Source organism: Argiope bruennichi, chromosome X1, assembly GCF_947563725.1.
Source record: "Argiope bruennichi chromosome X1, qqArgBrue1.1, whole genome shotgun sequence".
In the NCBI taxonomy this organism is placed as follows: Eukaryota; Metazoa; Arthropoda; class Arachnida; order Araneae; family Araneidae; genus Argiope; species Argiope bruennichi.
In genome coordinates this window covers 73,013,877-73,041,273 of record NC_079162.1, presented here as the reverse complement: position 1 = coordinate 73,041,273, position 27,397 = coordinate 73,013,877, and the positions used below count along the sequence as shown (strand labels likewise).

The following is a 27,397-nucleotide window of genomic DNA, read 5'->3' as shown; positions in this document are numbered from 1 at the left end:
CGTAATATATGATACCTTATTTTTATGTCAGCAATCATTTTTATGAGTGCTTACCTCAATATGGCATTTAGTAAGACGCCAAGGTGTATGAGCGAGTATTTTGTTTATTTCATTCAGGTTCATGAGTTTCTTTGGGATGTATTGCAAGCCTTTCAGCCACTGAGGATTTCCACCAACAGAAGTAAACTTCAGCTTATAATGGTTGATCAGACAAGTGCACTGATGCCTAGCAGCAGCCTATAAAGGAACTAAAGTGAAGTTATATAATATATTTGACAAATGGCAGATATGAGACTTGATGCTTGCAATGGTACCTAGACATAGCTTTCTGAGTTGATAATTAGTGAACAAGGACCATGAGCAATGAATGCATACAGCATGCATGCATAGAAATGTTCAGTTTTTAACATACAGAAAAAAAATATCATTTATACTAAAATCGTGTTTAACTATTTTATTATTCAAATAAAAATTACATTAATAAATTTCGAATTAATTTGGGAGTGTTGTTTCAAATACTGAAACCGTCCGAGCTATTGCGCATGCGCCAATAGGTTTTAATTTCATCAAAACAGGGTTGCGTTGAAAGAAGGAGGAGCAGATTATTATTTTTTTTCCTCCAAACAAAAAAGTGAAACATTACACAAATTTCAAATTAAAATAAAATAAAACTATTAAAAACTAAAAATCAAGATCGGAAAATAATATCTAAAAGGAAAAACGTGCCTAACAAAGAACTCTCAAAAATCATTCTCCATTCTCACAGCGTATCACCCTTCTAAGAGTAAAATCATTCAAAAGTCGTAGGTCTAAGACTCTGAAACGACCATTAATCTAATTTGCACGTACGCATATAAAATTATTTCCAAAATAGAACTGCAAAGTGAATAAAGGCAGATAATTGCAGATAAACTATAGTTTACTTTAGTGCATCAATAGGGATAAAATAAAATGAGGAATTAATTAAAGGCAATTTCAGTTGGTTGCTACTAATAATTTTCGATACTAATGAAATCAATTACTAGTTCAAATTCATTACCAGTTCTCGCAAATATCTTCGTATATTTTTTGTCACAAATTTAGATACAAAATGCACAATATATTTAAGTTTCAGTGACATTCTCCATAAAGAATCATCAAGCATGAGATGAAATAAAATGAGGTATTAATATGAATGCAATTTTAGCTAACAGTTACAAATCATTTTCAACTAAGCTGAAACATGAGCGAAGGACTAATAAAATTAATCACTCATTCACTCACAAGAATCTTCGTAGATTTTTATCATAGATTTAGGTAACAATTGCACAATATTTTATGATTCAGTGAACTTCTACATAAAGGTCCATCAAAAGCATTAATAAAGCTATGTCATTTAAATCGCATCCCTGAACGATTGAAATGGCAATAGATTAAATAATAAAGGAAAAGAATCTAACGTTTCAAACTCCTCTAGAGAAATACAGAAGTTAAACAACTGGATCAGATTCTTCAGCTTACACCACCAATTGATCGAAAAAATAGACACTGAACAACTTGACTTCCAATCCTCGTATTCAAAGTGGAAGTTGTTAAAAAGATGGGCTGGATATGTTCTAACTCAGGACATCATGTTAACAGAGGAACTTTAATGCGGATTTTACCATATTCGGATATTTCAAATGACAATAGCTCTGATGACCGAATTTTTCTTGAAATAATTCAAGATGTATAGCATCAAATTATTTAAATAAATTTCATAATAAAATTACTAAGCAGTTTTGTCACATGATTACTTTTTTTTATAATGGCAAAAAATTAAAATTTTAGATCTAACATTCTAAATATCAATTTTTTTAAAAGTCAGCGGCTAAATTTGGAAATAAGGTATATGTTTCGAAATATGCCACGTCATAAGGAAATTACCTTAAAAACATTCCACGGGAGATCAATATTGTTTTTACTGGATAGCTGGCCGAAGTAAGATTTTTGAAAAGGATATCTTACTCGCATGTAATTTCATATCTGCACACAATAATGTATTCACTTTTTTTTAAATAATGGAAATGGTAAAACATTTTACCATAATCGCGATGTAATGTCTGTAATCATATCGAAGAGGGCCATCCCCATTTAGGAGATAATTTTGAGTGCCTAGGAACTCCTTGAGGTAATCAGGATGATAGCCTATCTGCTTTATGACATGATTCAAACCATCCATCTGAAAAAGAAAGCATAATTAACAACTCAATCAAAGAGTATAAAGCCTAATTCATAAAAAAAAAATTAAATAAAAAAAACTTATTTCGCTCCTTTTAACAGTGGCACTTATTTCAGAAACAGTAATTTCTACATGAATTCAATATAAAGTTTTAACATAACAAAAAAATATGTGCATAAACACATTATAAAAATAATAATGGTGACAATTACCAATTTCATGTGCGCGAATATCGCGGTATTCATTTTCATTGTGATCCAAAATGATATGAATGTTGTAGCATTCAATTCAACTCAATGTAAAAATAAATCGCCCGTCTATTTTTGCAGCTTGCAAAAATATTTACTTCCCATAAACATATTTAATCCAAACTCTTTTCCATTTTCATTTTCAAATCCAAATTTATTATAACTGCATAACAACTTATCGTCACGAATTAAAATTTTTCTCGAATGTTGGACGCATCGCTCTGCGACGCAAGTACTACATTCTCGTCAATGTTTATAAGAACTTGTTAAGCAAACTTTAAAGCACTAATAACACCGCCGTACAGCACTAAAATTAACGACACTTTCAAACTTATTTGAGAGGCGTCAAAATGCGACACCAGAAGTGACGTAGAAAATAAGACGTCTTTCAAGGTGCATTAATGTCAAGATTCAGCAAAAAATAACTAATATAATATTTGACATATTTCAATAATAAAATTAATTGAAAGCTTGGGTGAGATTAATTAATTTGTTAACTATTGATATATTCTAAATCATCTATGAGCGTCAGTTCTATCTTCAAGAACTATATAGTTAAGGTAGCTGCTAAAGGTAATTAGTAGTTTGTTAGATTGTAACAGATTTGGAAGCTATATAAGGGTTAATTTAAAATGAACTTCATAATTTTGAACTCTGGTCATACGATGAGATTCGGCCTAGCTTAATTATTGCCACTATAAGAATATGATCATGATTTTTCATTTAGAAAAAGAATCATCATTTTTAGAAAAAGAATCATCATTTTTAGAAAAAGAATCATCATTTTTAGAAAAAGAATCATCATTTTTAGAAAAAAATCCTCATTTAGAAAGAAAAAGAATAATCATTTTTCATTTAAAAAAACTTGTCCCTGTTTAAGATTAATACAAAGCCACAAAAAATATTTTTAAAAATAAATGTTTAAAATTGAATTTAATTGCGATTCATATAAATTATATGAAAGAGGACTATCGTTATATATTGAAGTTTAAATAATTTAAACTACATTGATTATCTTTAAGATCCGCAATGGCTGTTCGAAATAAAATTCCAGAAGTTTCAATTTATCCAGAAGTAAAGGTCAAATATTTTTAAAACTTTTTTTTTCTATTTTGAGATAAACATTATCTGTATTCTATTTCTATTGTTGCTTACACCTGTTCAGATACGAATTCCATTTTTTTCTGTCTTATCATTTAAGATATTTACAAGAAACTTCAAATTAAATAAAAAAAATGCAAGATAGAATTCGAACTTGGAGAACATGTCTCACACTCATTCTTCGATAATGCTTATCAATTCTTCTTATCTGAAACATGTCAGTAATTTTACATCTCCCAAGTATTGAAGCAAACAGATTTTTTACACCAAAATGATAATGATTTCGATTAATTTAAATAACTATTCTTACAGTTAACCATATGAAACAAGAATCATAATTTAACAACAAAGTATACTGGTGAAAATAGTGGATATAAGAATTCGACAATTATTTAGATGAGTAATATCTAATGGCATTCAGTGAAGGAACATTTATTTCTTCATTTTAGGAACGGAAACCCTCAGTGCTGTTGAGCATGCACCAGCTGACTTCGATTGTACCAAAACAGGAGTGAGTTGCGAATTGGAAAAGGAAATATTTACTCTTTATTTAGCACTATATAGAAATATTTTTATATTTATGGATCTGCAGTAAATCGGGAACATTCAAAAAATATTATAAATTATTTTTCTATACCGTAAGGGTATAAAGAAGTGCTCTTCTTTCTCACTGCTTATCACTCCTATAGGAATAAAATCATTCAAAATTGACAGACGTGGTTCAATGAAGCATTCATAAACATATTCATAACCATATATATATATATATATAAACATTCATAAACATATTCAATTCATAAACATATTTTGTGAATTTATTTATTTATTTATTTTTGCTTTATCAATAACTGCGCTGCTTAGGTTACATCAATTATTTGCATTAATTTTAATATAAGCACGTTTCATGACCCTGCTTAGAAATGACTGTTCCAGCTCGTACCGAGTATGAAAAAGTTTTAGATCGGATCAAGATCTTCTGAATTCTCGGCATTATCTGAGCATTAAAATGCTGCCAAGTACTTGGAGTCTGAATTAAATAAAGCGATTTTAAAGACTCTTAAGTAAATTAAACATTCACTATATTTAAACCAATAATTAAACAAAATTACCTTCAGATATAATATTAAATAAATTATATATTAACTCGCTCATGAGACTTATTTACTTAAAGATTTAAAAGCGCCACAATTACACCTTTTTCTGCATTCTTTTAAAAGGACACAGAGAAATTAATTTTAAATCCAGATATTGATAGTACGTAAAAATTTTTAATACTGCTTCAATCTGTTTTATTCGTATTCATCAAACTTCATTTTATGGTGCTGCCATCTATGGATTAAAATAGCAATCTCAGACTTAATTTAATAGCGTCAGAGATATAAAAAGGAAAATAAGCTAATATCATAGTTTAAGATGTTTAAAATATTTGAAATTTTAAAATAAGACTGAATGAATAGAGTACATCTTCTTAACTATACTGACGCACACTCTTGCAGATTCTTTTCGTTTATAAAATATTTTTCTAGTTATGAAAACCAGAAGCTATGTTATAAGCATAGTTTCATTAAATAGTAGACTCAGCATATTAAGTTTAAATTTTTCAATGATTTAAATAAAAAATATAATAAAATATAATGTCCTGGATTACAGTTACGATGAAATTAGTTGCCATCGATTATTAGTTCGGAATATCATGGAATTCAGTCATTTTCTTTATACTGGAAGTTCACAATATTCATTTGAAGAAAGATTGTCAAAACAATCATGATTAACTAAAATAATCAGCACTGAGTTATTCCCGCTCTGTCTTAGGATCCGAGGTGATCTGAATGGATATCGCTGCAACACAGGAAGTTCAGAAACTTAGACTTAGTCCTAATAGCCATCATAGCCTCATTACAAACGTTCTCATAGGAGATAAATTTCGTCACTAGAGTGAAGGTAACTTGGCTGCACAAAATCATAATATTACTTTATCCATCGTGGGAAATTACAACCATCTTACTTTTATGGCAACCACAGATTACATATTCATGGTCCCCTTCCCCGGGGGAGAATTAATTCAAATAAGATCGATTATATAAACTTTCACAACAACCGAGTTTAAAAAAAAAATGCGGAAAAATTTATTTATTTCTTTAAATTTGCGCAACTGAAAAATATTAAAAATTGGACGCAATTATTATACATGAAAATGTAAGAAACTTGGATCAGTCACAGAAAAATTTTCAGTTTCTTTTTTTTTTTTTTGTATTGCAATTAGAACCAAAAGTCCACAAAGTATCATCTCACCAAAGACCATTGTTATTATAAAATGTGACTATCGATTGTGACATAATTTGATAATTAGTGATTCATAATCTATGGATCTTACAAAATCTATTACATTACAACATTAGATATTTCTGATTAACTGTTGCAGTCCATTAAGTAATCATTACGACGAACATCGATCGAAGTAAAACAGAAATCATATAATATACGCCATATCTTTTGATAAAAAAAATATGCAACAAAACGTTCTTTTTCCTTCGGTACAGACAAATAAAAAAATATAATAGACACTCAATCAATATAGATTTATTTATCGACTATTTCAGTAAAATAAATGCCAAAAATGCACTTTTTCACATACTTTTTTCAATATCGGCCTAACATTTATATTTTAACATTTTTTATCTGTTTTGCACGGCAGAAAAAGTTATTATTATTGAGAAAAACTAAAATTTCCTAGATTGTAGAATTAATAAAATCATCATAGCGAAACTGATTTTTCAAAACAGTTACGCTCCTACACCAAAACAAAAGAAAAACCAGCTGGTTGCCAAGGTCGTTTATTTGAACGGCCTTGGTTTGATGCTTCCAAAAACGAACAGCATTTTAATTCCATTGCTTGAGCTTAAACATGCAAAGAAAAAAAAAAGCGTCACATCACAAATAGATAAATAAATTTAAAAGAACTCTTTCTGAAGAGAAGACAGCAGATGCATAAAGAAAAGAAAGATCATATCTCTCATTTTTATACGATAAAAAAAATAAATACAATTCAATTCTTTACTGCACCGAGATAGAATATCTAAATATAGATTCAAGGAAAAGAAACGTTCACTTTTTAAAGCAGATATTCAAAGAAAGTTGTAGAATTTCTCCGACAGTTTTTAATGAATTATTTACTGTCACGATTAATTCCCAAGATAAATTCCAAAACCTTAAATAATGTCTGCACAATTTTCCTATAAGCGTGACGAGTCTGAAATAATAATTTTAAAAAAATGTCCGAGGGCTGTTGAATGCCAAGTAAAATTATTTAGTTGTAAACTGGATTATATTTGGATGTTAATCCTCGTTCGACCTGCATAGATTGTTATCATGAAATTCTATTATGCTGTAATACCTAAAGCTGAACAAGCAGATATAAATTTTTAGATTAATAGAAATTAGATTAATAGATTCAGAAAGATAATAATGATTAAATTGTTCAGTATAGGAAGAATTAATTTTACTACGAATAATTATTAGGAAATTTATCGCGTTTTTATTATATCATTTTCTTGAGCGATGATGATTAATTTGTTTTATATCTAATTGGCATTAATTTTTTTTACACTCCCTTTATATTAAATCCTGTCCATATTAATCGCTGTCCATTTTACTTTCATTATTCACAAAGAGTCATTTAATGATTCAGCATTTTTTTTTTTTTTTTCGTTTAGGTTCGCTTGAAAAATTGCCTAACTCGTTGTAGTATGCACATGATACTTTTATAAACTAACTGTTTTTCATTATTTTACCCTTTATTATTACTAGAAATTCAATTATTTAATGAATTGCTAATAGTATTTTTTTTGTCATTATTTGCTTGCTTCAGGTTACCGTAAAAACCAAAACCGCATCTCCCATGACGAAATTCCCACCATTTCCCCACAACAAATATATATATATATATATATATATATATAGTGCAGCTTTATATGTATCTGCATACATAACAATGAAAAATTATCAAGATAAATATTTTCAAAGACTGTCAAGAATAATAATGGTTTTGAAAATAATAGTCAGGACATCTTGTAATGGTTCATGCGTTTAATATCTTTTCATAAATAAAGATTATCTATATTTTTATTTTTTTCTCCAAAGTTCTATGACATTGCACCTATTTCAGCTGCTCCGATACGATGATGCAGAAAGCGTAAACAAGTTTCTGATACATTAAGAAATTGAGAAAACTCAAATAAGACAAATTTTTACCGAATCACAGTTTGAACATAGATAACATGCACATTGCTTTTTCATTACTAAATACTCCTGCAGAAACAGACCTAGCTAAATTCAAAATGATTTTTATTTTTTTTAATAAGAACTGAATTCAGAATATTTTCAGCTTAATTAACGATGATTAGAATACGAATCGAAATTTAAAAATACCAGTCCGAAAGCACACACATTTTTAAAATATTTTTTGTGAATGCAATTAAACCATCGAAAATCGTTTTCGTTTTCACTTTCTAGAAAAGTTTCTAAAAAATCAATCTAAAATTTCTACTCAAATTAATTAGTCTAATTCTAAAATTTCTAGAAAATTCTCTAAATAAAATTCTAGTAAAAATGAAATTAATTTGCATAAAAAATTTCCTTTCTTTCAGTCCAATCCAAAATTTAAAAATTTTTGCTCCAACAAAGCTTTGAGAATAGTATAGTTATCCTCTAACCCAGGATGAAGGTCTCAATCAATATACGATCTTGATATTTCTTTAAAGGAAAAACCCCTACAAAATTTTTTATGAAATTTATCTATCTTTCATTTAAGAGAGTTATAACTAGATGATTAGGTGATATGTAAACATTAGCTTTTATTACACAATGATCAGTTAGTTCCTTACGAAATAAAGGGGTCTATAATTAAGCTTTTATCAAAATACCGATAACGCTTTATATATATATGTAAGCATTATTTTATCTGAAGCAGGATGCAGTTTTGAAGACAGTGAAAAGACTTTCGATTTCGTGACGTGGTTTTATTTCATTTTGGAGAAGCAGGCATTATGTACAAGCGATGAGCACACAGAACGACACAGAAAGGAATGAGGAAAAAGCTCTTGAACATTTTATCCCTGGTCTTATATAGGCTGTGATTTTGATAGTGAAAATATTTCTTCATAGTACTAATATATAATGAGATTTCGATAGGGATTTTTGCTACACGCGTTGACGAGGTGAGGGAAACGGAGGGATCTTTTAAATAAGAATGTACTTATTGGATATTTTTCTAGCCCTTCACGCGGAGTGTGGGAAAGTTAGGCTTTTAGCCGATTCAGCAATTTTACAAAGCTTCTCTTGAATTAATTAAGTAGAGAAAGTGGAATTGGATCACGAAATAAGAGATTATTTTAGAATGAAGTTACTATGGGCTAAATTAAGATAAAATCTTGGAAATTAATTAAATTGAAATTAGAGTTTAAAATATCACACACACACACACACACACACACACACACACACACACACACACACACACACACACACACACATATATATATATATATATATATATATATATATTGGATATATACTTCGGATTATCAAGAAAACATTTTGTTTAAAGTATTATTATAACTGGTTTTATATCATATGGAGATCGGCAGAATATTGCTTTTTTTCACTAGATGAATAAAATTTTTATAATTCGTTTGCTTTTATTGCATTATGCATTAATTTCCGAAAATAATAACTTATAAGGAAGAAACGCGTTACTGTCTGTTCAGGCTTTCGTCTGCTTTTATTGCATCTGTATTCGATTTCGTGACGTCGTTTTATTTCATATAGGAGAAGCAGGCATATGTGTAAGCGATGAGCACACACACAACGACACAGAAAGGAATGAGGAAAAAAGCTCTTGGACATTTTATTCCTGGTCTTATTTAACATGAAAAATTGATACGGAAAATATTTCTTCATAGTGCTAATATATAATGAGATTTCGATAGGGATTTTCGCTACACGTGTCGACGAGGTAAGGGAAAAAACAGGGAGGTTTTAAAAAAGAATTTGTCTCGTCAGCGGTATTTTGTTCCTTCACGCGGAGTGTGGGAAAGTTAGGCTTTTAGCGGATTCCGCAATTTTATAAAACTTCTCTTGAATTAATTAAGTAGAGAAAGTGGATTTGGATCACGAAATAAGAGAATATTTTTAGAATGAAGTTACTATGGGCTAAATTAAGATAAAACCTTGGAAATTAATTAAATTGAAATTAAAGTTTAAAATATCATTACATATATATATATATATATATATGTGTGTGTGTGTGTGTGTGTGTGTGTGTGTGTGTGTGTGTGTGTGTGTGTGTGTGTGTGATGTGATTTATGTATCAAATTGGTGTAAATCTTCGTGTCCTGCTTTTTATTAAGTTAATACTTCTACTCATGATATTCCTTCCTAAAAAAGGGACTAGTTTTACCGTTTTTGTTCATTTTCATTCACGTGAATTCTTTCATACGTAATACTAAATATCAAGAGTTATATTACAATAATACTCCTATTTTACTCCTATGTCAATGCAATGCTATATATCAAGAATTTATTATTCTTACTGAAAATATCTCTAACAATCAGGTTCACAACCTATTTCAGTTTACTGAAAAATATTAGGAGCAAAAAAACTTCAGCACGTCACCGTTAGCATAAATATGAATCGTACAGATAAACCCGAGCCCTGTCATAGCATCTAGATGACAATGTAGTCGTAGAATATGGGTATTATGGTCTTTAACAAAATGGCACGACCAGGCCATGCACACACCACTCTCATGGGAGATATGGATCTTCATTAGAGATGGGGCTAACATAAACACATTATCACTTTTGTACACATCAAGGAGAAGCGAAAAACGGCGAACAGAATCAGACCATTTCTCATAGACGCACTCGAGGTGACCCTTCTCCGCGAAAGTGACCATCAGCATGTCTTTATTTAATAAATTCCAATAAAACGTCTTTAGTAAAGCATTCAAAGGACCTCTCCAGAATGACGCTCTATCAAATCTTGGACAACTGAACTGAAACAGTGGCGTCATCCCATGCCATGTATATTATCATCCGTCCACCTGTTCATCTTTGACAGATATACCGTCATTTCGCGAGAAAGACAACACCCTCCTCCTCCAGGTCCTTGGACACAATAACGGATCTCTGCGTTCCCTCAATGGGAACTATGGGACATTTATGACTATATCTACCGCACCCCAAGCCCTTTGAATATAGCTTTACATTAACCGTACAGTAAAAGGAAGAATTTTTATTTTTAAAAACTTCTTGTTATAGTTATAAAATCATTTTAATGCATTTCATTGAATCGGTACTAGGACAAAACAGCGAATTGACAAGAACAACGTACTTAAGAAATTTCACTGTATTAAAATTTTTTTAATGTATGCCTTTGTTTTCGTCACTCAGCCGGTATTACCATGGCAACAGTATTAAAAGAGATCATATGATATTACCATGGCAACAATATTAAAAGAGATCATATAATATTACCATGGCAAGAATACTAAGAGAGATCATATGATATTACCATGGCAACTAGAGAGAGCATATGACTCAACAAAAGAGATCATATGACTCAACTGTTGAAAGCTTGAGTCTCACACTTTACATAGCATTTTAAATCAGTTGACCCATCTATGAAATGGGTTCTATATTAGTATACCTGCATCGTACGCGAATTGTCAATAACACAGTCCGTTAACACTTCTTATCAGAATAAAGCATCCATTGAGCGCAGCGATATGTGAGAAGGGAAATGCCTTACTTAGTAACAGAGCCAGCTAAGCGTCAAAATCTAATCCGGATCAAACCAACTTGGAGACGCCAGATGCTAATTGAGAAGTTTATCAGAAATCGTCCACACAAGAGAAACTACAAGGGTGAAGAAAAAAACGGAAACCCTTTCAAACGTTATCACGACTCCCCGTGCCATACTTAACGTATTATCGGTCATTTTAAACAGCAGACTTAAGAATCTTCCGAATTACTTTAAATGCGCGAACAAAGAAAAAGCGCCGTAAATCAATCTCAAGAGTTGAGAAGATACGTGTTAAGAGAGAAGAAGCTTCGATAAAAACAGACCTGTTTCGAGAGTATTTAGAAGTTGCATGCAAGAGAACAGTTATAAAACACGTGAATAAAACAGCTGTGCAACAAAAACCAGTGGCGACTCGCCGTGGTTAATTGTCTTAGGCATTCACACACTATCTAAATAAAAATGCTACTTTGTACTACGACAGCACTTTTTTCTCCCTACTTCCTAATACTGTTTTATTCGTAACATGTATGTTTTATAAAATAAGAATAAAAACTTTATTAAGTATCCGACTAGGTTCGGAGACGAATTTTTAAAAGTGATATATAAGCATTTTTTATAGTACCAAATAGCTAAAACAGATTTGAAGGATCACTATTAGAAGAAAAAAAAACATTCATTGCCTTTAGCTTTTGAAAAAACTACTTATTTAATGAAAATTTAGCAAAATTTTCAATGTCAGTAAAAACAGAGTAAGTTTTAAAAAATAATGGAAATGTTTAATTTTTATTTCACCTATATATAGCTCAAACTACATAAAATGTAAACAAACCGTAAGATAAAAATTATTTTAATAAATAAAAATTTTATGAGCATTTGAAGTTGCCGTTAATGATTTTTTTGTCAAAATGTGTCTATGTTTTGAACTTAAAAGTGCCTGTAAAACATGCCTAAATGAAGCTACCTTAAAATTCGCGGTCTATCACACCCTCAAAGGTACTGGATACATGCATACCAAATCTTATTGAATTGATTTTGAGATATCATGTTTTTTGTGAATCAATAACAATGAAATATTCATTCTTCAGGAAATGCGTTTAGATATTTTACTTGAAAATTAATTCCTCCAAATGCGCTGGAAATAAATGTAGTTATCACGCTTTTTTTAAACAGAAATGCTAAAAATAAACAAAATACGGCTGAGCAGGTAGAGACTTTAATATAAACATATCAATTATTATTTTGGAGAATTTTAAGGAAAAAAAATCACTCATTTTCGGTTAAAAATACCACTGCTTTCGATTTTTATTTGCTGTGTATTATTGAAACTACTGTTTCTATAGTTCTATGTCACATATAATAAAAGCAACGCCCGTTTTAGATTCTACGAAATTTGGATTTTATTTTCATATCATAAATATATATATATATGCAAGCATTATTTTATGTGAAGCAGACTGCAGTTTGAAGACAGTGAAGATACTTTTAATTTCGTGACGTCGTTTTATTTCATTTTGAAGAAGCAGGCACATGTACAAGCGATGAGCACACAGAGCGACGCAGAAAAGGATGAGGGAAAAGCTCTTGGACATTTTATCCCTGGTCTTGTATAATCTGAGATTTTGATAGGGAAAATATTTCTTCATAGTGCTAATATATTAATAAGATTCTGATAGGGATTTCTGACGCATGTCAATCACATGTAAGGGAAACACAGGGATCTTTTAAGAAAGAATGTGCTTACTGGACATTTTTTACCCTTCACGCCGAGCGTGTGAAAGTGTCGGCGTTTAGCCGATTCAGCAATTTTATAAAGCTTCTCTTGAATTAATTAAGTAGAGAAAGTGGAATGGATCACGAAATAAGAGAATGAACTTACTATGGGCTAAATTAAGATAAAAGCTTGGAAATTAATTAAATTGAAATTAAGAGTTTAAAATATCATTACATATATATATCTGGAAAAATCATCGTTATAACCTAGTCTGTTACCTTAAATAGGTTAAATATGTTCTTAAGTAAAATTCAGTCATTAAATGATGCAGCATTTTACATTTTTGAAAGGACCAGAAGGGTAGTGGTGTAATCTCTGTAGGGAGACAGGACTATAAATCAAGGGAAATTATTTGCATCGATTACCATTTAATCTGTGGATACCAATCAAAAATGTTCAAATTACGGTTGAACACTGACCCTGTAAAAATAAACCCTTTTTCTCGCAGTTAAGTGACAAGCATCTGATCACTTGAACACCCCCCTCCGCCCCCCAAAAGTCATAATAGAGATAAAAACGGAAAGTAAATTTGGAGTAATGCTGCATGCTCAAATAAACTGTTAAATATGATTTGTTTATTGCTCACAAGTAACTTAACAACTTAAATCATGACATATCTTATATTTTCATAAGAAAAGGAGTTTAAATCAAAAAATTTATAAGTTTTTAATATATAAAAAATCTCAAAATTTAATTTTAACATTAGAAAGCCAACATTTTGTTAGCTTATAATTTCGAAACAAATAAACCAAAACTAATGAAACTTGGTAACTTTAACAATATTTTTAGAAACTGGAAATAACTTTTGATGTAGTTTTAAAATTTGATGAGAAAAATGGGTGTTGCTGTTAGAAATTTTAAACTTTGCTCTTATTTCAATATATAGACGGCCTTTTACGAAATTTTTAATTCAGAAATATTTAAGAGTACGTTAATGACATTTTTTTAAATGATTGTCCGATGAACAATGCTAGAATAAAGCTGAGTGGCTCATTTTTTGTTTCCGTGAATGTACTTATATCATTAATTAACAAATGTTCTTAAATGCACATTATTTTTCTGGATACAAAATGAAAAATGAATATCAAAAATGTTGATAATTACACCATTTTCGCTGATTATGTAATTATTAAATCATGCAAATAGCTGTTACTCTGTTCAGATTCACAAGTGATCTAGTAATTTTCATCGAAAACTTCGAACAGTTTGAAATATGAAAAGTTAAGCTATATTTTTAGTTTAAAAAATGAAATTATTAACTCAAATTATAGTGATGACAAAATAAAAACACCTTAAAATATATACCTAAGACATTCTAGTTTATGATACACGTAAAAGAAATAGGAAGCTGTCAAAATTCTTTTTTGTGTCACTCAAAAATTTTTTAAAGAATGAAAATTCCTGGTTCAGTCCTAGTCAACATTAATATATTAGTAAAGTTTAACATTAAAATTTGAAACCGATTCTGGTCATGGTAGTTACTGATTATTACCTATTTCAAAAAAAAAAAAAAAAAAAAAAAAAAAATGGCACTTACAAGAAGGCTAACTGATACGGCTACGGCCACTTCCATTTTCCTCAATAAGGCACTGCTATGTTCAATGTTGTAAGCCAAATAAACTGACAGAGCAAAAATATATGTAACTTATATAAGGCTTTTTATCCGTATTACTAAGGCTTGAGATTACAAAACAGATAACATCCTCAGATATTAAGCCCAGCATTTCTATCTACAGAATTCGTCAGCATTCTTATCTTAAGAATTCGGACACTTTCAGTAACTTCTATAAAAACAATGAAGATAATATAGATATGGTCATGGTCATTTGGTAATTTCTATTACAAATACAAAAGGGAGATGCTAATGGACGCCAGTACTTTAGTAGTGACATTATTTTGGGAAAGTGTAAAAAATATTTGCTTCCGTCAAGGTTTTTTCATTCTATTCGCAATCATTTTAAAGCTGAAACGAAAAAAAAAGAAAGAAAAAAAAAAAACCGCGTCTTTATTTATATGCTAGGGTCTGTTTATGAAAAAAATTTCCTGAAAGATACTATTTTAGAAGGGAGTAAAAATATTTGTTTTCATCCGAGCTTCTTCATTTTATTCGTGACTTATTTTCAGGTTTAAAAAAAAAAAAAAAAAAAAACTAAACTTTATTTATATGCAAAAAAAAAAAAAAAAAGTGAAAAAAATATGTTATCTATGACACTTACTCGGAAAAGCGTAAAAATATTTGTTTCCGCCCGGGGTTTTTTGTTTTATTCGCGGCTTCTTTTAGGGCTGAAAAAAATTCCCTTACATAAGAAAGAATAACTACAGATACAGTAATATAATACATGCCATTGCTTTTTATAGTTCTTTCAAAAGCAATAACTTTTCGAATTAAAAAAAAAATGTTTTTACTTTCATCCAAATAACTGTGACCCGATCTCAAATCAAAAAATAAATGAAGCTAAGTTCCTTATAAATGAAAATAAATTATAAATGAAAGCTTGTAAAATGTTATTACAGGAAGGTGATCTTTTATAACTCAAAATTCATTAAAAGAAAGAAAAAATGAACATTATTCATTTCTTGAATACTTCAATAGTGATACAAGTAAATTCCATGCATTATCAAGAAAACACAGCATCATAAACAAGTCACAAATTTTCACATCTTTCTTATAAGAACAGACATCCTTAAAGATTCATAGAGGAACTGCAACGCACAGCGGATTTTGGTTACTTTAGTTATATTAACGTCTCGTTTTTTTAAAGCAACAATAGGGTTATTTTGGGACGGACTTCGCAATTTCGAACAGCGGTCAGATGACACCTGAGCTGGCATTCGCCTCTACAAACCACCCCAGCAACGGAAGGACGTTTGGCCCCGACTGATTTAACTTACACTAGACCCGCTTACACGACGATTCTTCGGTGGAATCGGGTCTCAAACCTGAAATCCTCCGGCTCCAATGGCAAGACCTTACCACCAGGCCACCACGGCCCTTAACCCACAGCGGAATGCAGTAAAATTCGTGAAAAGTTTTATCAAAATTACTTGACTGACGTAGTAATAATTTATATAATAATTTGCTAAAATTTTAACATGTCATAGTATTCGGCGAACTCATCTTTAGTATTTCAAGGAAAAAATTTTTGAAAACCATATTGGAAGTAAAAGAAGCCACGATATTTTAAATTCATTTCCTCCATTATCCGAGTCTTCGTTTATCCAAGATGATTAAGATCCGAAATAGTTCAGATAATCGAGATGGTATTGTACTTACAACACATTATAAATGTTTTTACGACACTGAAACATATGTACATCACTGGCGCAACCTACATTATGTGAAGCCCCCTTTAGGTGAAAAGCACACATTTATTTAGATAGTACAAGAATCAAGACATTCCATTATTAAATAGAATAATATCAAGCAATACGGAAAATCCTCCAAACTTTGCGTTTTTGGAAAATATTCTTCTTACACTCATATTTTGAGTAATTATTTTGTAACATTTTTTAGAATTATTTTATAGGGGTAAAAAATGACGCCTTCTGAAATGGACGCAAATTTTCAGGATTGGTTCGGGTTTCAGACCCATCAAAGATACTAAATACACAGATAGCAGGATTCTATATACGGGCATTCGTTAATGAACGCAACATTTATTAAAAAATTGAAAAAGGAAAGAAACAAGTACAGTATTGTAGCTCAGGCAGGTTTTTCTTAAAGTAATTTTGTGTTAGAAAATCATTAGCATGATGTAAGGTTTCGTTGGCTGCTCAATGGATGCTAATTTCCCGGCATCAATTTCAATTTATAGTTCGAACTAACCGTTCTTTCAGAAAATCATGTCTCGGATCAATGCACCTTCTGTACACGTATTCCCAAATGGTAAAGCACAGATATAAACGTCAATAAACTTTGGATCAATGACAACGATATAAAGAGACTCGAAATATTACCTTAGTCATGTGTACAAAGCAGGTGTTCAAGAATGGGCTTTTATTTTCTTTCTTACATTCGTTATATACATTATCATTAACGAAGAGTTACGTTTTTCCTGGCATAAAACAGCAAGTTGTTTTGAAATGAGAGGCTTTATAAAGTATCTCCGGCCGGATGCTCCAAATCGACAGGAGGCCACAGTGGGGCTTCAAATAAAGATCGGCATGACTTCCTTTCAAAATGAATTCAGGCCCTAGAGAACGATACCGACGCTCATTATCAACCTTGATTATGAAAAACAGTTGAAGTAGTCAGTCATCCGAAATTATTTGCAGTAACATTTTTGACAGTACTAAAGGGTTAGATATCGGCCTTCATAATAACCCACCATCCTAAAACGCATTCTACTCAGGATTAAGTATCATAAAGGTCCCTCGGATTATTTTTTTTCCACAATAAATTTGTTTGTGACAACGTTGTGGTTAAAGAAATTCAAAACCGAAATTTAAAAAAAAAAAATTAAGTTCGATATACAGAAACAGACATATTTCTGTATATCGAACTTGAAGATCCTGAAGTAAAAATTCGATATATAGGAATTATAAAAAAAACAGAAAATGATATTACATATTTTTCAACATTTTTTTTTAACTAAAAGCAACTATGCGTATTTTATTTTTTTGAGCTAAAGAAGGTTCGAAAATCAAATTCGTTTAGTAGCTAAAATAGTTTATTCTAAAAATATACAAATAATTTTTTTACTGTTAATCCGTTTTTGTTAATTTTTTTTGTCGCGACTTTATTATTTTTTTTATCTAGCTTTCTACGTCTGTCATTAAGTTGAACACTTCAATTTTTTAGCACTTGAAGTAATTCGATGAAGGAGCTTACTCATTATAAGAAGTTTAAAGATTAATTAAATTTAATGTAAGAAGATGGCTCCAAATGAGGAAAGAGATTCAAAGAATAGCAGCTAATTATCAGAAATATAAATATTAAATGAATTTAACAAAAAAAAAAAAACTCGCTCCAAATTACGAAAGAGATTTATAGAATAACAGCTAATAATCAGAAATATAAATATCAACTAAATTTAACGTAAAACGTTTGATCTAAGCTAGAAAAAGGATTCCTAGAACAGAAGCTAAGAATAAAATAATGAATCAACAGCAAGTGTTTACAGCTTTTTCGCAATCGACTCCTAATATATCGAAGATTTCCGTTAAAATAAATGCCAGTGACTTTCTTATTTAATTTACAGTCCTTTTTATAAACGAAATCATTTAGCAATTAAATTGCAAAATTCTTGAGAAAATTTTGGTTTGATACGTAGAAATTTTATTCTATATATAAAAAATGGTTTTTTTTTTAATAATAAAAGTCCATGAATCAATAAAAATATTCGATATTTTTAGGCTTCCGACATACGCAATTTCGATATGCAGAAGTGAACTTTATTGATTAAGATCGATTAAAAAATGAAGTCTGTCGCTTAAAACATGCGGCTAAATTAGAACCTCAGTTTAGAACAATAATATTCAGTGAATATTTCTATAAAAGTTTATATTTATAAAATTATTCTAAGCTAACGTGATTTTTGAAACTGTTCTTAATCATAAATTGAAAAGGGCGAAAAAAGACACTGTAAAGATTTTTTTCGTTCATGCGTAAAATCTGAAGTTCAAAGTTTGACTTGTCATATTTTTAGTTGCAAGAGTAAAAAATTTGAAATAAATTTTTAAATTAAAAAACAGGAATTAGTTTTAGGAGAAGGTTCTTGAAGAAACAAATATTGTATAGGCATATCATATCTCGTCTTTCAATTTTAAGAACTAATTTGTAAACAAAATAAGAATGAATTTTGAATATTCTGGACTAGAATTCAAATTCCAAATTTTCCGATAGTTAAATACTTATAAGAACCAATTGTATACTTTTCATTTATGCGTCATTTTATCACAGTCCCGTTTATTAACCTTTATTAACCTCTGTAATGATAAAATACTTCATGTAAAGATATTAAACTTCAGACATACGTCGTTTTCTCTTTTTCCAAAATTAACAAATTTTCTGTATTTGTTATTATCTCTCTGTGGCGACTTAGGGCCACAATAATTCCTAGAAAGGGAAAATCTAGCGTGCGTCTTCCCTATCCGATGAGGAACTCAATTAATATAGATAATAACATGGAATAGTGAAAAAGGAATTGGTGAATGGCTTAAGATGGATCAAGATTTACTATTTTAATGTGTTTTATATTTTTATATCTTGAATGTTCGTAAAATATTTCTTTTGTTGTAATAAAATAATTGAAGGGCACAAATGTCTGATTAGTTTGAATAAGCAGCAACAAAAATGTATATTTTGACACACTCTCCGTTCCTATGGGGGGGGACTTTTCCTAGGGATAATTTGCAGCCGGCGAATCAATAGAAGAAATATCGTCTGATGTTAGTTTAAACAATAATGAAGAAGAATGTGAAAAAGTTATTCTTCCTTCTTTTAAATAAATAACGGACTCGTCCAAAAATTGGGAGCTTACTTATTTTGTTTACTAAAATACAAGTGAAAAACATTCAATAAACTTAATTTAGTTTATAATAATGTATTTAATACTCAGAGACAATCGCCATGTTAGACAAAGATTAAAAATATTTTTAATTAAAAACTTACTCGCATGCACAAAAATCGTATAAAATAAGAAATATGCAATTTCTACTCAAGATATGCAATACAAATGTGATTTTTCTTTCTTTTACGATAAATGCTGAAAATTTAATTGTTTTTTTCAATACTGAGTAGAAATACATTATTAATATTTTAAAACTTATTACTTTAAATGAATTTGCTATGGGAGCATTAATTTATAATAATCGAAGTTGATTAATAAAATTTCGATTATATAGCTTTTTATTTATACATCGTTTTTTTTTTATGTTATTCCCTTTAAGATTTACAAATAGAGCTTTACAGTAAATACATTTTTAATATTATTTTCTAATTTTTAAATAAACTGTTTATTACATAACATGCTTCATAGACGATTGATTTTCTAACGAAAAATAAAAAATCCAAAATCTGCAATAAAAACCACAAACTGTAATAGAGGAGAAAAGATACTTATTCAGTTCAAATTTTATCAAAATAAGATATCAATCAAATTTTGCTTTGCTTATTAGATACCTCAAGATGATACACGAATCTACATTATCAGAAAACTTCTTCTTAATGATGAATGCAAATGACTAGAATGCAATTTCAACTAGAATAATGAAAAATGATTTAAAATTTTTTTTTATTATTATTTGTTGACATTCTTGAGAAGTGAAAAAAACATGCTTTAACACTTGATAACTAAAAAAAAATAATACTATCATGCGATGAAATTTTTTTTCTATGACTGTCTCCAAAATGTGATAAAATATACTGTTTGTCAACAACATAATGCAATGGCCTTCCGACAAAAAAAAAAAAAAAAAAAAAAAAAAACGCATGCTGTACTATCGTACAAATGTAATAATTTTGTTTTGACTTACAGATAAAACAGATAACGTGTAACAAACAACTTTCTTAACCAGTAAAATTCCTTTTATCTACTCAATTCCAGTTTTTAGGATACTAAGTGAATCTTCTGATGCATTAGGATGGACAACACAGATACACATCAAAAAATCCTAAAATATAAGTAAATGAAAAATCTCTAAATACTATATGCAGAAAATAACACCACTTTTTACGTTTCGTATTCAACTATCACTGAGGATTCCAAAATTTACATTGAATCTATGAAAAAGAAATTAACACCATTTGAAATGAAAAGATCTATTAACTTTTGTCCGACATCTGTAGCAGACATTTGTCGTTTCAAAACTTTTAAAATGCTTCAAAAGCTTGTTATTTCATAACGTATTAAAAAAACTGCATAAGAAAATTCAAAATATTTTCACTTTAATTTAGATAATCATGCCTGATACAGAAGGTAACGCGTTTCCTCCTTATAAGTAATAATGTTGGGAAATTAATATGTAACGCAACACACGCAAACGAATACAGATGCAATAAAAGCAAACGAAAGACTGAACAGACAGTAACGCGTTTCTTCCTTATAAGTTATTATTTTTGGAAATTAATGCATAATAAATCAGAGAAGTATGTAGTGCAATAAAAGTAAACGAATTATAAAAATTTTATTCATCTAGTGAAAAAAAGCAATATTCTGCCGATCTCCATATGATATAAAACCAGTTATAATAATACTTTAAACAAAATGTTTTCTTGATAATCCGAAGTATTAAGAAGTGCTGCCAGCGTATATTTAATTGCAATATATATATATATATATATATATATATATATATATATATATATATATATATATATATATATATATATATATATATATATATATATATATGATATTTTAAACTCTAATTCCAATTTAATTAATTTCCAAGATTTTATCTTAATTTAGCCCATAGTAACTTCATTCTAAAATAATCTCTTATTTCGTGATCCAATTCCACTTTCTCTACTTAATTAATTCAAGAGAAGCTTTGTAAAATTGCTGAATCGGCTAAAAGCCTAACTTTCCCACACTCCGCGTGAAGGGCTGGAAAAATATCCAATAAGTACATTCTTTTTTAAAAGATCCCTCCGTTTCCCTCACCTCGTCAACGCGTGTAGCGAAAATCCCTATCGAAATCTCATTATATATTAGTACTATGAAGGAATATTTTCACTATCAAAATCACAGCCTATATAAGACCAGGGATAAAATGTTCAAGAGCTTTTTCCTCATTCCTTTCTGTGTCGTTCTGTGTGCTCATCGCTTGTACATAATGCCTGCTTCTCCAAAATGAAATAAAACCACGTCACGAAATCGAAAGTCTTTTCACTGTCTTCAAAACTGCATCCTGCTTCTCATAAAATAATGCTTACACATACATACATACATATATATATAGCATCATTTTTTGTGAAACAGAATGCAGGTGCGACAAGCAGTGAAGAAACTTTGCATTTTTAAATTCGCTTTAATCCATCCCGGGAAGGCATAATTATTTACAAGAAGGCTCGGACAAACATTTCCTCTCACAGCAACAGATTAGACAAGAAGTGGGGGAGAGCAATAAATTAACTATCCCTCGTCTTATATAACATGAGATATTGACAGGGGAAATAATTTTCACAGTGCTAATATATTATTTTGATTCTGATAGGGGTTTCGGAGGCATGTCAATCACAAGTAAGGGAAACACAGGAATATTTTAAAAAAGAATGTGCTTACTGGTCATTTTTCTACCCCTTCACGCGGAGCGTATGAAAGTGTCGGCGTTTTGCCGATTCAGCAATTTTATAAAACTTCTCTTGAATTAATTAAGTAGAGAAAGTGGAATTGGATCAGGAAATAAGAGAATGAAATTACTATAGACTAAATTGAGATAAAGCTTTGGAAATTATATATATATATATATATATATATATATATATATATATATATATATATATATATATATATATATATATATATATATATATATATATATATATATTACGATTTCAAAACACCCACGTAATAAATCAATGCCTTTATTCTTTATTGCTTACGTAATAAAGAATAAAACATTAATAAAAAAATTATTAACTATCTTTTTATTTTGTCTTTATAACTGTCTCTTTGTTTCGAAAAAGACTAATAAAATTGTCACATTTTGCTGAATTGCATTTTTTATCTATCCTAAAAATGAGACTGCGGTATAAATTACATCGCCTTTGTAAACTTTTAGAATGTTAAAGAGCGGCATGCCATAATTTATACAAGCTTGCACAATTCACCATCAGAAAAAACTAAATAAAATTTTAATGTGAATTAATGGATCACGACAAAAGAATATCATAAAACCCATTAACGCAAGTCTAGTTTTGATCTCAGTGCCACTTTTGATCAGTGATTATCCAGTTTTCCACATACTATGGAATACTACTTTCCACGGAATAGTGCGAAACAGTTTTTATAATTTAAACATCCATTTGGAGCAACTGAACCAAATCTGGCTCTTGCCCCATTAAACCACAATACACCAACAAATCAACCATCCAGAATACTGGAAAGTTGAAATGGATATATGATGAGAATCAGCAGAAGAAATCAATATCGCAGCCACAGAAACAAAATGTCATAAATTGAAAACCACACACAGCAAAAATACGAAGTACTAATATAACAGCTGGAACTACTAGTGATATATGACATTTTGCAGAAATATACAACACTCATGTATCACACACGTATTCTACAATAATTTGAGAGCAGATGTATCTAATCTATACAGATAATTTGTATCAATAAAATGTTTTGGCAAAGTTGATCTATAATATTTTGATGTAATAGTGAAACTATTAACCAATGCTAAACTAAAGCAAATATTTTATTCCATTAAACTTTTTATTTTTACCAGAAGGGCTGAAAGAACAGCAAAGATTTGGAGAAGCATTAGCATTTTTTAAAATTATTTCAAGAATGCAACAGAGAATCCAGTGCAATCAACTATTAAATTCTCGAAACTTACCAATCTTCTGCATAGTCGGCATAACGTGATCAAACGATTTTCCACCTTGATTCAAACAAACAACAAAATCTCCACAGCGATCTCAGATGATAAAGAGTTTTTATTCACAACGATTTGAGATGGTTGCTAAATATGTATGCCTATTGCAAAATTTCTTGCTTTTATCAGAATAAATAAAGAAGTGAGACTTAAATTTACAGATTACACAAAAATCTTCTCAAAGATTTGACTATTTTTGAAGAAAACTAGAGATAAACCAAAGCTTAAGATAGTGGATATCGTAGTCCAAAACCATTTTCACTTAGATAGTAAATATAACAAATAAGTATTTATTCTTTTATATAAGATTTAGGCATGCTACATGCGGTTCGCCAATAATGAATTAACTGAGCTTTAATTGAAATAAACCTTGAAAAAACAATTTCAGAAATGGTGTCGACATATTAAAATTAAAAAAAATGATAATAAAAAGAAGAAGGCCATTATATCAAATTTCAAATAGTTCACTTCAAATATAAGCTTATGCTTCCAGCAACGAACGTAAAAATATTTAAATTTTTCAATAAAAACTTGTCTCGCTTTTTTAACTGAGAACAAATCACAAAAGAACGGACGCAGAATTAAATGATAAATTATTTTGCATATTCTTTAAATTCTAGTTGATTTTATAAATCCTTAACGAATTGGTGGAACTGCAGTTCAGTTATATACATAAATAACAAGTAATTAAGCAACATTTTCAAAAATAAATAAAAGAAGAAGAAAACCCGGAAATAAAATTTAAAATAGTTCACTTCAGATATGAGCCTATTCTTCCAGAAGCTGACCAAAACATATTTAAATTTTTCAATAAAAGCTTGTCTCTCTTTTTTAATTGAGAAAAAATCACAAAAGAACGGACGCAGAATTAAATGATAAATTATTTTACATATTCTTTAAATTCTAATTTATTTTATGTATCTTTAATGAATTGGTGGAACTGCAGTTCAATTATATACATAAATAACAAGTAATTAAGCAACATATTCAAAAATAAATAAAAGAAGAAGAAAACCCGGAAATAAAATTTTAAATAGTTCACTTCAGATATGAGCTTATTCTTCCAGCAGCTAATCTAAACATATTTAAATTTTTCAACTAAAGCTTGCCTCGCTTTTTTAACTGAGAACAAATCATAAAAGAACGGACCAGAATTAAATGATAACTTATTTTACATATTCTTTAAATTCTAATTTATTTTATGTTTTCTTAATAAATTGGTGGCAATGCTGTTCAAATATATACATAAATAACAAGTAAATGAGCAATATATTCAAAAGCATAACAAAATTTTGTGGTTTCAATTCCAAAAATATAATTATTAGATCTGTTAATGATATGTTTTACACAAAATAAATCACAAGATCTTCATTTCACTACAAATACACTACAACATCACCAAACTGTAAATTTGATTATCCGAATTTAGCTTCTTTTTCTATAATTTTATTGAGTTTTAAGTGCACTTTCCTAAACTGAGTTCGTTAAATAACATTCCGTTTAGAAGCTTGTTCTGTTTCGAAGAAAAACAGCTCACGATACTGATTTTCCCCAAACAAATTAAAAATTATCTTTTGATTAACATAATTTCGAACTTATGCGGCTGAAATAATAGAAATTTCCAATACTTTAGTTCAGCAATATGGTTTTTGTTTCACGTTGCTTTTAACCTTTAAAGCTATTCCTATTTGGAGTACTTTACCGATTTATTCCCAAATATTGTAAAATATCCTGACGTTTATTTTTGCAGGCAAACATTTTTATAAAATATTAACCTATTTTGTTATTACTTTCGGCGATATAAATATTTAAAAAACAAAGTACAGACTTTTCGCTTAGAGATGGTAACAGTTTTAAAGTTCATTCACCGGGAAACATTCCAACGCTAGTTCTTACACATTCTAATGTCAACAAGTGCCATTTTTAGAGAATTAAAAAATAAAAAAAGAAGAAAGAAAGAAAGACCTCAATATTTAGAAACACACATCTGCAATGAAAACATTGACTTGAAAATTCCACTCACACTAACGCTTAGTTCTTGTTTCTAGCTAACTCGCGGTAGATTGGTGGCAAATTAGCGGTTTGAATCCCGTTCTAACGAAAGTTCGCTGTTTAGAATAAACCTGATAGCCTGATGTGTAGAAAATCCAAATATGATTCAAATTACCAATCTGCATGTTCTAGGACGATAATATTTTGCAAAACAATTGTGTAGCATGATAAATTAATTAAGTGCGTTTAAAAAGCATTCTTTCACTTTCCGGCAGCTGCGGTATCTTGGTGGCAGAATCTAAGTTTGAATCTCAACGAAAATAACCGTTTTATGTAAGTTTTTAAAAAAATTAATGACTCAGTTTAGAGATCTGAACGGCCCGAGTTAGCAATTTTTAATACTTCAACTCTGGATAAGCAGCAAAATTTGGTTGAAAGATTTTCATTTTATGAAAATTGAACCAAATGAATTTTTATAAGTTAGAACAGTTTTGATTTTCTAGAAACGTCGATTCTTAGTGATGAATAGTAGCAGACAGAATGAACACACAGAGAGAAGGCACCATTGTTAAGCATATTTATACTATTCCAAATACAAAAAAATTTCGAAATGGTTTGATTGTATAAATGTAAATGAGTTATTTGCTAATAATGAGCCACTTTCAACAAATTGTAATCAAACAGTAATTTTTAACAAACTCAGCAATCAAATTCCAATCAAACTCAGTAATCAAACACTATACCTGTTGTTTTCAATGAAGTAGATGATGTCGGTAAATTGAAAAATAATAATATTTATTTTATAAGCTCAGAAGTTTTAATCATACGGACCGAAACTCGGAAAATCTAGTCCTCGCAAGATATTAGCTTAAAAAGAATGGAGAACAGATAAAAAAATTATTAATAATAATCAGTATCAATCGAGATAACGAAAAGAGATTAATTTACGTATTTTATCGCAGAGCTGCAACTAAGGCTAGATTGAAGGTTATCAATCAACCATGACGGTAGTATTGATAACGAACAATTGTTCTGGGAGACAATTTAAGTTTTGGATTTATAAGGATGATTTGAAATATTTTATTGAACTGAAAATGTTATTCGGCATCATCACACTTGATTATTACCACGGCACATTACTGAATGAAGTGCACGGAAAATTAAATTTTGATCATGAAGTGCAATAAATTTTGAAAATCTCTTGCCAGGAATAAAATAAGATTGTAAAATGTCAAAGGAAAGGATTTTATTTGTCTCCGATGTAACTCCAAATTATAGGTTCCCAGAGTGGTCTAGGTGGACCCCCAGGGGTCCATAGGAGACCACACGGGGGTCCACGTAGACGTGAAAAGAAAACAGGGGTTCACAAGTTATAAGTGGGGGGTCCACGAAAAATTTTCTGGTTTTCATAATAAAGAACACAAATTTCGGCTTGGATTTACCTATCAACGTAGACAGGTAGAATCATTCACTAGGTAGGTACTCAAAAATATTCGAGACTCAGTTCAAACACAGAATTGAATAGAACAATAGAAAATAGTACAAGCGTACATCACATGTCGAGACTTGCAAAGAAATTGCAAGAAAATTTTTCATAGCGTTTCCCTCGTCATATCTTGTCGAAAGAAGTTTTAGTTCCGTTACCAACCTGTTAACAAAAAAAAGGAGCAGATTGAACATCACAGAATGGGGAGATTTGAGATTACTTCTTACAAAACTGAAGCCCAATATTG

At 29.8% G+C, this 27,397-nt stretch overlaps 1 protein-coding gene across 3 annotated transcripts in view; it reads right to left on the bottom strand.

The window, feature by feature from the left end:
• Positions 1–27,397, bottom strand: part of LOC129958842 (sestrin-1-like) — a 69,366-nt gene that overhangs the window by 8,225 nt on the left and 33,744 nt on the right. The window contains exons 1-3 of one of the 3 annotated variants that reach the window (XM_056071564.1): positions 26,408–26,541; positions 2,063–2,200; positions 55–237 (exon numbers count right to left, since the gene is read on the bottom strand). In XM_056071564.1, the coding sequence (XP_055927539.1) occupies positions 55–237; positions 2,063–2,200 (321 nt within the window). In that variant the 5' untranslated portion in view covers positions 26,408–26,541. Of the gene's footprint in view, positions 1–54; positions 238–2,062; positions 2,201–14,661; positions 14,791–26,407; positions 26,542–27,397 lie in introns of those variants that run through there. The other 2 variants (XM_056071562.1, XM_056071563.1) reach the window with 2 other exon arrangements.